The sequence below is a fragment of the Octopus sinensis genome, linkage group LG11, assembly GCF_006345805.1.
Source record: "Octopus sinensis linkage group LG11, ASM634580v1, whole genome shotgun sequence".
Lineage (NCBI taxonomy): Eukaryota > Metazoa > Mollusca > Cephalopoda > Octopoda > Octopodidae > Octopus > Octopus sinensis.
Genome location: NC_043007.1, coordinates 12909949 through 12924882, shown reverse-complemented (window position 1 = coordinate 12924882; position 14934 = coordinate 12909949). Strand labels below are relative to the sequence as shown.

Below are 14934 nucleotides of genomic sequence, written 5' to 3'. Positions count from 1 at the left end.
GTGAGAGAAAATTGTGGCGAAAGTGTACAGCAGGGATCGCCACCCCATCCCCCTGCTGGAGCTTTAGGTGTTTTTCGCTCAATAAACACTCACAACGCCCAGTCTGGGAATCGAAACCGCGATCCTACGACCGTAAGTCCGTTGCCCTAATATATTTATATATACATGCACACACACACATATATATGGCATATCTGGGTTCCTACATGTGTTTATGTATATGCATCCCTATGGATGTGTGTGTGTGTTTGAAAGCATAGGTAAATTTTTGTCTTAAAAGTGTTAAAACTGCTACCACCAGTTATACATACAAAATTCAAAGCAGCAAAAATTAATTTAAAAAGAAAAAAGAAATTTTTTTTTAAGAAAATATAAAACATTTCATGTGAAAATAATTTTAAAAATCAAGAGTTCTTGATAGCCCTCTGTGGAATTTTTCTGCTAATTCCAAAAATGCAGCTGAAGAAATTACTCGTTGAATACCATAATTAATATAGAATTAGATATACGAGGAAGTTAGCAGAATATAAATTTCCTTTCGTTTTTCAAAGCACTTGTTTATTTTTCTCATTAGTATTATTATTGTTGTTGTTGTTGTTGTTGTTAATGCAAGAGAAAACCTCATTTATTACTTCAGTTTGGATTGTTCCATTGGGGAAAGAAAAATCCAATCCATCTGTATTTATTAATCCCTTGTGAATAAGACTGAACCAATTTTTGGAAACTTTCCTTCTTGTTTTGGTAGCGCTGTCATTGAATACACAGACTGGAAGTCTTTGAATGTTGTGGTATCTTATGATTTTGTTAGAAAGTGTAAGATAAGAAAACAGGTTGTGCTCTTGCTGGTGTTCATGGGTTTCATGTTTAATACTATTGCGTGGCACCTTGGGCAAGTGTCTTTTACCACAGCCTTGTATTGACTAAAGCCTTGTGAGTGGATTTTGTAGACAGAAACTGAAAGAAGCATATCATATGTGAATGTGGGGGGAGGGGTGTATGTAAAGTGAGCAGGACTGTTAGCAGCATTTCTCCAAGCTTTATGTTCTGGGTTCAAATTCCGCCATGGCCAACTTTGCCTTTTGTCTTTTAGGGGTCACTAAAACAAGTGCCAGTTGAGCACCGGCTCTGCCCTCCAACTAAAATTACTACCTTTACTCTCTTTACTCTTTTACTTGTTTCAGTCATTTGACTGTGGCTGTGCTGGAGCACTGCCTTTAGTCGAGCAAATCAACCCCAGGACTTATTCTTTGGAAGCTTAGTACTTATTCTATCAGTCATTTTTACCAAACCACTAAGTTACGGGGACGTAAACACACCAGCATCGGTTGTCAAATGATATTGGGGGGACAAACATATACACACTCTCACTCACACAACACACACACACACACACATACATATATATATAATATATACATATATACAATGGACTTCTTTCAGTTTCCGTCTACTAAATCCACTCACAAGGCTTTGGTCGGCCCAAAGCTATAGTAGAAGGCACTTGACCAAGGTGCCACACAGTGGGACTGAACCCGGAACCATGTGGTTGGTAAGCAAGCTACTTACCACATAGCCACTCCTGCACCTATTAGCTTTGTGCTAATATTTAAAATAGCTTCTTTCAGCTCTTTCCATTCTGAGTTCAAATTCTGCCAAGGTTGACTTTGCCTGTCATCCTTTCAGGGTCGATAAATTAAGTACCAGTCGCACACTAGGGTCGATGTAATCGACTTACACTTTTCCTTGAAATTGCTGGCCTTGTGCCAAAATTTGAAAGTGTTTTTATTATTATTAAGGTAGCAAGCTGGCTGGATTATTAGTATGATGGACAAAATGCTGAACAGTGTTTCACCTGTCTATGTTCTGAGTTCATGCTTTGCTAAGGTCAGCTTTGCCTTCCATCCTTTTGGGGGTCAATGTGATCAGCTAACCCCTTCTCCCTAAAATTGATGGCCTTGAAACAAATGTGAAAAGGCAACAAACTGGCAGAATTGTTAACAGCATTTCGTCCGTCTTTACCTTGAGTTCAAATTCTGCTGAGGTCAACTTTGTCTTTCATCTTTTCAGGGTCAATAAAATAAATACCAGTTGAATACTGGGGTTGATGTTATCAATTTGCCCCCTCCCCACAAATTGCCGGCCTTGTGCCAAAATTTGAAATCGTTGTTGTTGTTGTTATATAAATGAGAAAGAGACAGAGGCTGGGTTGATACATAACATAGAAACAGCTTGTAAAATTGTATTTACTGTGGTTTGCCCAGGGCATTTATCATTATACCTATTTCTTTACTACCCACAAGGGGCTAAACACAGAGAGGACAAACAAGGACAGACGAATGAATTAAGTTGATCATATCGACCCCAGTGCATAACTGGTACTTATTTAATCGACCCCGAAAGTTGACCTCGGCGAAATTTGAACTCAGAACGTAGCAGCAGACAAAAAACCTATTTCTTTACTACCCACAAGGGGCTAAACACAGAGAGGACAAACAAGGACAGACAAATGAATTAAGTCGATTATATCGACCCCAGTGCATAACTGGTACTTATTTAATCGACCCCGAAAGTTGACCTCGGAGAAATTTGAGGATGAAAGGCAAAGTCGATCATGGCAGAATTTGAACTCAGAACGTAGCGGCAGACGAAACACCGATAAGCTTTTCGCCCGACGTACTAACGTATCTGCCAGCTCGCCACCTTAAGGGCATTTATCATTATACCACCAGCGTATGATAATGGTAACAACAGGAACCGGGAGGAAATACATAGCAATTGATGTTGTACTAATCTATTTAATGGACTTTGGTATCTCTGAAAAAAGTTACTGGATATAACTTTTGAGTTCATCCTTTGTACTCCCTTGCTGTTCCTGCCATCAAATCCTCGTCTAAATCATTTCTTCTTGCTCTAAGATACTTAGTAGTCACTTGCTTATCTGTTGCTTAATATCTGTACCTTAATCAATATAGCAATTTTCTGAACCAATCAGAATGCAGGATTGTCCTCACATTTATTCTGCTGTGGCAGTTTCCTTTAGGAAGGGAGGAGGTTGTTGTTTCTTTTTTTCTTCTTTCTTCCTTCCCAATCTGATATGTCTTAGATTTCCTGTTATCTCTGAATGTTTTAGCATCTACCTCAGGCAGAAACTTATTCCCATATTCTCACAAGATTAAGATCATTTTGCATTTCTTGTTTTTTTTTTTTTGTCTTTTTGTTTTTTTGTTTTTATTTTTATTTATTTCTAACACTTTATTATTATTTTCTTATTATTTATATTTTAACCGTTTATTTTTGTCTGATGAGATAAAATTAGACTTGAGTATATTTTAGATTCATGTCTATCTACATACATATACATATAATATATATATATATACATATACATATATATATTATATTATATATATATATATATTATATATATATATATATATATATATTATATATATATATATAGAGAGAGAGAGAGAGAGAAATATATGTATATGTACACACATACATGTAGATATATACACACACACATATACATACACATGGGTGCATATATAGATAGATACATGCATATATACATATATACATACACTCATATATATATTTATAAGTACACACATACAAGCATATATACATATCTACATATATCTATACACACACACATATATATATTAATACACATACATATATGTATGTACTTGTGTTTTTTGTCGTTATTTATAATTGGTTTATCTGTGTTTTACTGTTTTTAGCCGATTTTCTTTACCCGCACCTCTTTTTTTATCTTTCTAGTTCTTCCAGCGAGATGGGATGATATCAGCACGAATAAATTACCAAAACCTGTTTTTGGGTCTCCTCTCGATATCTCTGGTGATATTACTCAGCTTCACTGTTCGCATGCAACCAAGCCATGTGATATTTTCATCAAGTAGGAATATCAACGAAGCAAGCCACATGGGACTAGAACATTCAGAGTACACTGGATTTTTGGTGGAAACAGATAACTGTCGAATTCCCAACCTTGACCCTTTTGAGCCTTCAGTTAGTTCTTACATAAAGCTGAATGGAGTCTTGCGGTGTCCAGACAAACCAGTTTTGACCTACCAGGAGGATAATTTCATTAGAATTAACAGAACGGCTATACAGCATTACAACCTAAGGGATTTCAAGAAATGCAAGTATCAAGCGATTGTCCGACCAAAAGATAAATCGGACTTTAAGTTTGAATATGTACAAACTGGAATATGGTTTAGCAGTGATACAAGGAGTAAGCATGAGTTTGTCCGAGTCATGTGCTACAGTGAAAGTGGTGGGCTGATGTACAGCAATTTCCACTCTTTTATCATCCGAGACCAAAACTTAGTGAAACGAAGAACCAAATATTTTCGTAAGTACCAAAAGAGAAATCCTAACGTTAAAGAAAAATTCAATGTCTTAATGATTGGAGTGGATTCCGTCTCTAGACTCAATTTCATTCGACAAATGAAGAATACTCGTAAGTATATATTAGAGAGGCTCGGCGCTTATGAATTGGCTGGTTACAATAAAGTAGCTGACAATACATTTGTGAACGTTGTTCCATTGACCACTGGTCGATATGTCAAAGAACTCCCTTGGACTGAGAAACTCTCTCATAAGCCTTTTGATAATTACTCCTTTATCTGGAGGAATTTCTCTGACAGTGGTTACATGACACTCTATGCAGAAGATGCTCCAACGATCTCCATATTCAATTACTTAAAAGCCGGATTTCACCAACCTCCATGTGACCATTACAATCGGCCAATTTTTCTGGCCTTACAGCGAAGTAAAAATCTCTGGACCAATAAACACTGTGTTTTGGATCGCTTGGAGACGGATTTTGTTTTACGCTACGTTTATGATTTTGCCAAGACATATCGTGATAAACCCCACTTTGGTTTCGCATTTATAACCGGTCTCACACATGCGAATATTAACGATGTCGGCTATGCTGATGAACCCTATTTCCAGTTCTTCAAAACGATGTTTGAGGAAGGATATCTCAACAACACAGTTGTCTTCTTCTACAGTGATCATGGATCGAGGTTTGGCAAGTTCCGTACGACGTATCTTGGTAAACTGGAAGAACGACTGCCTTTTATGTTTCTGATATTTCCACCCTGGTTCCGTAAGCGTTACCCTAACCTGGACAGAGTTTTAAGAACCAATGCAAATCGCCTGACCACGCCTTTTGATATATATGAAACACTTGTAGATATTTTATATTTTGATGGCCAGGTAAGAACTTTGTTAGATCACCTTGAATATTAACACACCTGACTTAGATACTCTTTTATTCTTTTTACTCTTTTGCTTGTTTCAGTCATTTGAGAAAATCAACCCCAGGACTTATTCTTTGTAAGCCTAGTACTTATTCTATCGGTCTCTTTTGCCAAACCGTTAAGTTACGGGGACGTGAACACACCAGCATTGGTTGTCAAGCGATGTTGGGGGGACAAACACAGATACACAAACACATACACACACATACGTACATACATACATACATACATACATACATACATACATACATACATACAACATACATATATATATATATATATATATATATATATATAATATATATATATACGATGGGCTTCTTTCAGTTTCTGTCTACTAAATCCACTCACAAGGCTTTGGTTGACCCGAGGCTATAGTAGAAGACACTTGCCCAAAGTGCCACATAGTGGGACTGAACCCGGAACCATGTGGTTGGTAAGCAAACTACTTACCACACAGCCATTCCTATGCCTATGCACAGCCACATTGATATCATTTCCATAACCATTTGTGTGTGTGTGTGTGTGTGTGTGTGTGAGCTTTTGAGTGAATGTGTAAAAGATGTGTGTGTGCGTGCATGTGTAGAAGAATGTACATATCTGTGTATGAATGTGTGAAGCATTTTATGTTACAAGAATTGTTCATGATGGGAACTGTTCATAAACTGTGTATATACAAATCCACTGTATATATACAAATCCAAATTCAAGAAATTTACCTCAGTCTAAAATCTTGTCTAACACCTCTTTGTAATTATTCAATTTTTCTTAAAGGATTTTAAGTTAATATTTACCAAATTTCGATATTTTTTCTTCATCCTATTCTTCTAAATGAATACTTTCGAGTCAGTGATGCATGGGAATTAACAGAAATAGTAAAGCATTCAGACTAGATATTTTACCGTTTTCATTTTTTCGTGAATGTTAAAACCCAGTGATTTAGAAGAGCCAAGAATTCCTTTATTGTCATTTTGCTGTGGCATCATATTCTATGAATCGAAATTTGCTTTGGTTGGGCGTAAGGATTCGCTACATCAGCTGAACAAAGAGAATGTTTCCTTTTAGTTGTGCATCTGTGCACATGTGCACGTTCCCGCTGCACAATCACTGCACAAAGGAAATTTAACCGAGCACAATGGCTTCAAATATTTTGTTTGAAATAAAATTTGTGATTCTCAGACTCGTGACGTTAAATAGCCAAATTTAGCACAATGTTAACGGTACAACACTTCAAAAGGCTACAAATAGGCTGAAAATTTATGGCCTATGAAATTCCTTCTGAATAGGTGTGAGCCAAAAGGGCAACCCCTGCATGGTTGCTCAATGACCTGCCAGAAATAGCAGTCATGTTTCCCTTCAATCTTACCCTACTTTCTTAAAAGAGATCACATCTAATACTATGTGCTTTTACTCTTACACTTGTTTCAGTCATGTGGCTGTGGCCATGCTGGAACACCGCCTTTAGTCGAGCAAATTGACCCCAGGACTTATTCTTTGGAAGCCTAGTACTTATTCCATCGGTCTCTTTTTTGCCGAACCGCTAAGTTATGGGGACGTAAGCACACCAGCATCGGTTGTCAAGCGATATTGGGGGCAAACACAGACACACAAACATATACACACACATACATATATAAATGTATGTATGTGTATATATATATATAATATATTATATATATATATATTATATATATATATATATACATATATACGACAGGCTTCATTTTCAGTTTCCGTCTACCAAATCCACTCACAAGGCTTTGGTCGGCCCGAGGCTATAGTAGAAGACACTTGCCCAAGGTGCCATGCAGTGGGACTGAACCCGGAACTAGGTGGTTCGTAAGCAAGCTACTTACCACACAGCCACTCCTATGCCTATGTTGAATAATGTAGTATTATTGTTGCCCTATTCCAAAAATGCATCCTCCCACCTCAAATATAATAGAACAGGTTGGTCATGGACAGAAGGCTTTTCATCATTGACCTGCTCAGTCAAGGCCAACATGAAGTAAAACAACGACAATAAAACCACACATTTTAGGTCCTATATTCAATTAAGAATATAATTTCTAGATATAGATTTCATTGTGGGATAAGAAAATTGCTTCTCAACCACATGATAAGAAGTTTGCATACATAAATACATACATACATGCATACATACATATATACATACATACATACATACATACATGCATACATACTCACACACACACTATGTGTGTGTGTGTGTATATATATATATATACACAAATGCATACATATACATACATACATACAAACATACATACATACATACATACATACAATCTTGGACTCAGTCCCCCTGCATGACATTTGGTGCTGATGCCTTCAATTATAGCCCCAGGCTAATCAAAGCCTTGTGAGCAGGTTTAGTTGATGGAAACTGAAAGAAGCCTATTATGTGTGTGTGTTTGTTGTGTTTGTGTTGTTTGTTCGCACCACTGCTTGACATCTGGTGTTGCTTTGTTTACACCTCTGCAACATATCGGTTTGGTAAAAGAGATTTTTGGGAACAAGTACCAAGCTTAAAAATAAATTCTGGTGTCTGATTGTTTGATGAAACCCCCCAAAGCAATGCCCCAGCATGACCATGATCCAATGACTGAAACAAGTAAAAGACAGAAGATAGTAACCTAATCTTTGGAAATGAAGATTTCTGAATTTTCATTTATTCTGCCATTCTTTTAAGCTTCATCTCCAATCTTCATAATTTTTTTTTTTATTCTCAGATATATATAAATATGTATATACTAGCAGTATCGCCCGGCGTTGCTGGGTTTGTAAGGGAAATAACTATATAAGCATTTTTAGAGAGTTATAGCCAAAAAATAGCAAATGCATTAATTAAAATGGAAAAATATGATGGTAAATTTTTTTTTAAATCGTTGGACTCATCGTAGACATTTTTAGAGAGTTACTTCCCTTATATAATAGCGAAAAAATGCATTAAAATGGAAAAAAAACGATGGTAAATTTTTTTTAAATCGTAGACTCATGTAGACGCTTTCTTAGCCATTTCTGTTTTGGTGTCTTCAAGCCATGAAGTCGTTGTTGTTCTAAAAGAACACTGGTCTCCTTGACAACGCATTACGACGTTGATTTCCTTACGCTCCCTTCCCCACAGGTGCAGGTGTGAGCGTGGACGCCAACTCCGCCGCCATCGACACACGAAAAATTATGCATTAAAATGGAATAAAAAATGATGTTAAATTATTTTTTAAATCGTAGACTCATCGTAGACGCGCGCTAATATTCAGACGGGCTTTATATGAATCACGACTATAAGCTACCCGAATTGGTTAAACTGTACCGCAAAATGTGGGAGTAGTTAGGAATCTAAATCGAAGGGGACAGACACTCATACAACTACAGTTTTATATATATAGATATACATAGCGCAGTAGTGTGGTGAGATATGACAGCAAAGAAAAGCATACATTCACTCTCTGCATGCAATTAGACTCGGAAAGTTCGTGAGGAACCCATTGACCCAATTTGCTGACTTTTCCGATAGCACACAGGTCTCAATGAATGGTTGAATGACCAAATCCAAGCTTCTCTGCTAGTTCCTCAACAGTTACGATGATATTTTGTTCCACCAGGGGTTTCAGGATGTCCTTGTCGAGTTCTACAGATCTTTCAGGATGAGGCTCGTCTTCTAGGCTGTAGTTTATGGCTCGGGATTTCTGGACCCACCATTGACACTGCCTTACGCTTATTGTCCAATCCCCATTACTGCATTAATATTTCTTGTACTTTGCACACATTTATATTCTGTTATTCTTTTATATGTTTCAGCCTTGAGGTTGTGGCCATGCTGGATCATGTGTGTGTGTGTGTGTGTGGTGTGTGTGTGTGTGTGTGTGTGGTGTGTCTATCTGTCTGTCTGTCTGTATGTATATATGTATATGTATGTGTGTGACAATAATATTTTCAACAGATGTGTTGCAAATGTATCTGATTGTTCTCAAGCTTCAATACTGTGTGTGTGTGTATGTGTGTGTGTGTATGTATGTATGTATATGTATGTATGTATGTATATGTATGTATGTATGTATGTGTGATGTATGTGTGTGTGTATGTATGGTGTGTGTATGTGTGTGTGTGTGTGTGTATGTATGTATGTATGTATGTATGTATTTATGTATGTATGTATGTATGTATGTATGTATGTATGAGTGTATGTTTACTTTATTACTAATTACTCTCTTCCAAGAACATTTTCACTCACTCTTAGCTCTTAGCTTCCCATACATTTTACTCATGTATCTATCAGCGGCATAGACAGAATACTTTCACTTTAGTCTTCCTCAAATCACTCTGTCGCTATTTACTTTCATTTTATTCGTTGCCCACTGTGTGTGCGTGCGTTTGGTGTGGTGTAAACCAGACTAAGAAAAGCATTTGACACACCACACCAGAATGTGAGTTTTCTGTAAATTTTGCTTAATTGGAGTTTAAATTTTAAAACTGGACCTGGCATGACGCGATGCATTGTACTCTAAAATTGCTAGGTAAATTGTAATTGAAGAAATCCTATATTGTAGATTTGTATAACTCCCAAAGGGAGGCAGATAAAATCTGCCTTTTATAATAAGAGATATATGTATGTATGTATACACAGTCTTTGACAGGATTTGAACTATCAACCTTAATTTCTTAATCAAGAGTAATAATGCTCTTATTCACTAGGTCACTCACTCACATCTTTAACCCTTTTGTTACCAACCTGGCTGAAACCGGCTCTGGCTCTGAGTACAAATGTCTTGTTTTCATAAATTTTGAATTAAAATCTTCCACCAAACCTTAGTCACAATTTATGATTCTAACACCAGCTGAATGATAACTAAGTTATTTTACTAAATTCTTTGTTATATTTAAAGTAATTGAAAGAAACACAGAGCATTTCAACAGAAATGTGGTAACAAAAGGGTTAAAATATATAATAGAGAAATAATTCTTAACCTTTTTGATACCAACCCAGCTGAAATCATTTCTGGCTCTGTAGTACAAATGTCTTGTTTCCAAAAGTTCTGAATTAAAATCTTCCACCAAACCTTAGTCACAATTTATGTTCCTAACACTAGTTTAATGATAATTAAGTTATTTTACTAAATTTTTTGTTATATTTAAAGTAATTGAAAGAAAAACAGAGTATCTCAACAGAAATACAGTAACAAAAGGGTTAAACTTGTCTTTGGTTTTTAAAAATTCAAAATTGCTTTTTTTTTCTCATTTTATTATTTGTATCCTTATTACATTTTTCCAGGTACGAAAGGCTTCAGTGAAACAGAGAGGCATCAGCATATTCCGAGAAGTGCCTAAATCCCGTTCTTGTACAGATGCAAGCATCGCACCCCACTGGTGCACGTGCCTTCAACAGGTGTCCGTCAATGTGACTGACAAAGTGGTCCAAAATATAGCACAGAGCCTCGTGGACAAGATTAACAGGTTAACGCTACCTTTCAGGGACAGGTGTGCCTTGTTACAAGTCCAAGCCATTTCTGATGCTAACAAACAACTGCCGACTGATAAAATCTTGCGATTCCAGAAGAGTTTGAATGACGTGCTTAATCAGAAAGTATGTGGATTTTCATGTTAGCTCGAGATATTTACATGTTTTTGGTAATGGGAGTTGATGGCAGGGGAGGGGGTATTAAGGTTGGTTTATTTTTTCCTTGTTTTTTTTTTTTTTTTTTGGGTGAAATTTTCCTGTATGGGAGGCAATGCTAGTATATAAATTTATGAGAGCATGTGTATGTCTGTGTATGTGTGTATGTGCGTACACACGCAAGGACATGCACTTCACACCTCCACTGCTACATACACATTATCATCATCATCATCATCATCATTTAATGTCTGTTGTCCATGCTGGCATGGGTTGGATGGTTTGACCAGAGCTGGCAAGCTGTGGTGCCCCACCAGACTTCAGCCTGATTTGATATTGTTTCCATGGCTGGACGTTCTTCCTAATGCCAAATATATATATTCATACAAGTAGTAGTAGTAGTAGTAGTAGTTGTAGCGGCCATTCAAGAATTTGGACCTGGAGATTTCCATTTCCAGCGACTTCGAGGGCCACCTCGCAGTGGTGACGGGCGTCAACGAAGAGCCCTCGACTACAACAAGACGACCAAAGTTTTTTTGTTTTTTTCCCAAGGTCTGGGGTCTCCCGCCCCTAAGCCCTAGACCATCACCTAATCATCCTTACCCATCTTGTTACTTAACAACAACAACAGCAGCAGCAGCAGCAGTAGTAGTAGTAGCAGCCAGCAGCAGCTGTTATTTCCCTTTTCATTTGGAAATGGAATAAATATCACAACACGTCATTGTCATTTCTTTTTCCATGCTTTCATCGGTTGGATGATTTAATTTGATAGACTGCATGATTTCTTTGGGTGGATACCCTTCCTGAAACCATCCACTTCCCAGTTTGTATTGAGTGCTTTTTTGTGTGTGTGTGTCTCATGCAAGACAAGCCCACTTGACTGAGTCAAAGTGTATTCCAAATTGGGGTGGTTGCTTTACCCCAGGTGCTGGTAAGCTAGACTATAGAGAAGATACGTGGCTACCCTGAATTATATAAGGGTGGATGGGAGTAGCTGGACACAAGATAAAGATGGTGGTGGCAAGGTTTTCGGAACATACTCTAAAGGTACAAGAAGGTGAGTATAAGAGGAAATACAGACGGTGGATCTCGGGAGAGGTAGAAAGTTGGGGATTTCATAAGAATGTGGAAGACTTTTGTCAGTCCAGAGTTATAGTAGAAGGCACTTGCCCAAAGTGCCACAAAGTGCCTGCCGCTACGTTCTGAGTTCAAATTCCACCGAGGTCTACTTTGCCTATCATCCTTTCGGGATCGATTAAATAAGTACCAGTTACGCATTGGGGTCGATATAATTGACTTAATCCGTTTTTCTGTCCTTGTTTGTCCCCTCTGTGTTTAGCCCCTTGTTGGTAGTAAAGAAATAGGTATTTCGTCTGCCACTACATTCTGAGTTCAAATTCCACCAAGGTCGACTTTGCCTTTCATCCTTTCGGGATCGATTAAATAAGTACCAGTTACGCATTGGTGTCAATATAATCGACTTAATCCATTTGTCTGTCCTTGTTTGTCCCCTCTGTGTTTAGCCCCTTGTAGGTAGTAAAGAAATAGGTATTTCGTCTGCCGTTACGTTCTGAGTTCAAATTCCACCGAGGTCGACTTTGCCTTTCATCCTTTCGGGGTCGATTAAATAAGTACCAGTTATGCATTGGGATCGATATAATCGACTTAATCTGTTTGTCTGTTCTTGTTTGTCCCCTCTGTGTTTAGCCCCTTGTGGGTAGTAAAGAAATAGGTATTTACCATCCTTCTGGGTTCGATTAAATAAGTACCAGTTACACACTGGGGTCAATATAATCGATTTAATCCGTTTGTCTGTCCTTGTTTGTCCCCTCTGTGTTTAGCCCCTTGTGGGTAGTAAAGAAATAGGTATTGAACCCAACATCATTTTGTTTGGAAGAAAGATTCTTAACCACACAACCATCCCATACCTGTCTTATTAACCTGATATGTTTTTTTATTTATTTATTGTTTTTTTTTTTTTTGTTTCCTCTGTCGCTTTTCAGGTCTACTATGGTAACCGAGTGAGTGCAATTGTCGACTACCAACTGATGGTGAAAACCAGCCCAGGTGAAGGCCTGTTTGAGGTGACAGCCCGATTCAATGAACAGGAAGATACGTTTACCTTAATGAACGAGATCAGTCGAGTCAGCAGCTATGGAAACCAGTCGAGTTGCATCAATGAATTAGCACTGAAGAAATTCTGTTACTGCGACAGATGAATGGTCAAACACTATTTAGCGTGTCTCTGTCCCATGTCTGCCTTTGAAGCAATCATGGCCACAACATCACTTTAAAACATACTAAATTAATTGGGGTTAGCATTTAAAAGGTTTAGGTTTAGGAACGCAGAGTTTATAGAGAATTCCAATAACGGAAGCAATAAGCCAATAGATTCTTTGAATATATTCCGAATGGATTTATTCTAAGTATATGTGTGTGTGTATGTATATAATATATATATATATATATATATATATATATATATATATATATATAGGGTGGGTTATATTGATAAATTAGCTGTTAGTTTATAATCATGCAATATAATATTGATGAATTGAAAGATTTTGATTATGTGATATTGGTACCTTGATAGCATACATATATATATAACATACATACTCATATATATATATTTATATATACGTATGTTGGTGCAAACAAGAAAAGTAGAGCTCAAAATATGAGTATATGCATATTTTGGTTATATATATATATATGTGTGTGTATATGTATATATATATATGTGTGTGTGTGTATATATATATATACATATATATATATATATATGTATATATATATGTATGTGTATAATATATGTATGTGTATATATATATAATATATATGTGTGTATATATATATATGTATGTGTATATATATATATATGTATGTGTATAATATATATATATATATATGTGGTATATATATATATATATGTGTATAATATATATATATATATGTGGTATATATATATATATATGTGTGTATATATATATATATATGTGTATATATATATATATGTATGTATGTGTATATATATGTATGTGTATGTGTGTGTATATATATATATGTATGTATATGTATATATATTTGTTGTTGTATATGTATGTATATATATATATGATGATGATGTTTGTATACATATATATGCAAAAATATGTATATACATTTGCTCATAATTATGGCATGATAATAATTACAGCAGCTGAAAGTTATCAAACTTTGAAGACATGTGATCACTTGGCTTAAAGTTATCAACTATTATGGTATGTGATAATTTGACTGAAAACAATATTTAATCAATGACAAATGATAACTCTGCCAAATGCTTTCAAATCTATGTTATATGATCGACTGTTGGAAAGTTTAAAGATCCACATCCTATGATATATTGACCGGAAACTGTTATGTCTTAACGATATTGATAACTTAGCCAAAAGTCAAAATTCTGACAAACTTAGCATCAAGGAATATATTTTAAAAATTAGAAACCTCATTCTTTTTTTTTTTTTTTTTTGAATACCAATAGTTCTTGACCTCTGACCTGGAATCCTATTGGCTAGTTAAGTAGCATTATTTACAATCTGTGTTAAAATGTAATAGATGATTAATGAGGGATGAACAAAGCTATGAAGTAAATAATTATTGGGTAAACTCAGGAATTTAAGAGATTGCTATAAAATTTCAAAGATACAAGCAGCATTAGGGAAAAGCATTTAACCCTTTCGTTACTGTATTTATTTTGAGATTCTCTGTGTTTCTTTCAATTACTTTAAATATAACAAAGAATTTAGTAAAATAACTTAGTTCTTATTAAGCTAGTGTTAGGAACATAAATTGTGACTAAGGTTTGGTGGAAGATTTTAATTCAAAACTTATGAAAACAAGACATTTGTAATCAGAGCCAGAACCGGTTTCAGCCGGGTTGGTAATGAAAGGGTTAATTCTTTGTGGGAAGTGGTGGGAGGTATTGCGACAGGGGAAGGGGTGGGTTTTTTTTTG

The 14934-nt window shown here is 36.1% G+C and overlaps 1 protein-coding gene across 1 annotated transcript in view; it reads left to right on the top strand.

Moving 5' to 3' along the window:
• Window positions 1–13523, top strand: part of LOC115217513 — a 117896-nt gene extending 104373 nt beyond the window's left edge. The window contains exons 3-5 of the mRNA XM_029787236.2: window positions 3787–5253; window positions 10591–10902; window positions 12936–13523. Of these exons, the coding sequence (XP_029643096.1) occupies window positions 3787–5253; window positions 10591–10902; window positions 12936–13151 (1995 nt within the window). The 3' untranslated portion in view covers window positions 13152–13523. The remainder of the gene's footprint in view (window positions 1–3786; window positions 5254–10590; window positions 10903–12935) is intronic.
• Window positions 13524–14934: the final 1411 nt, after the last annotated feature.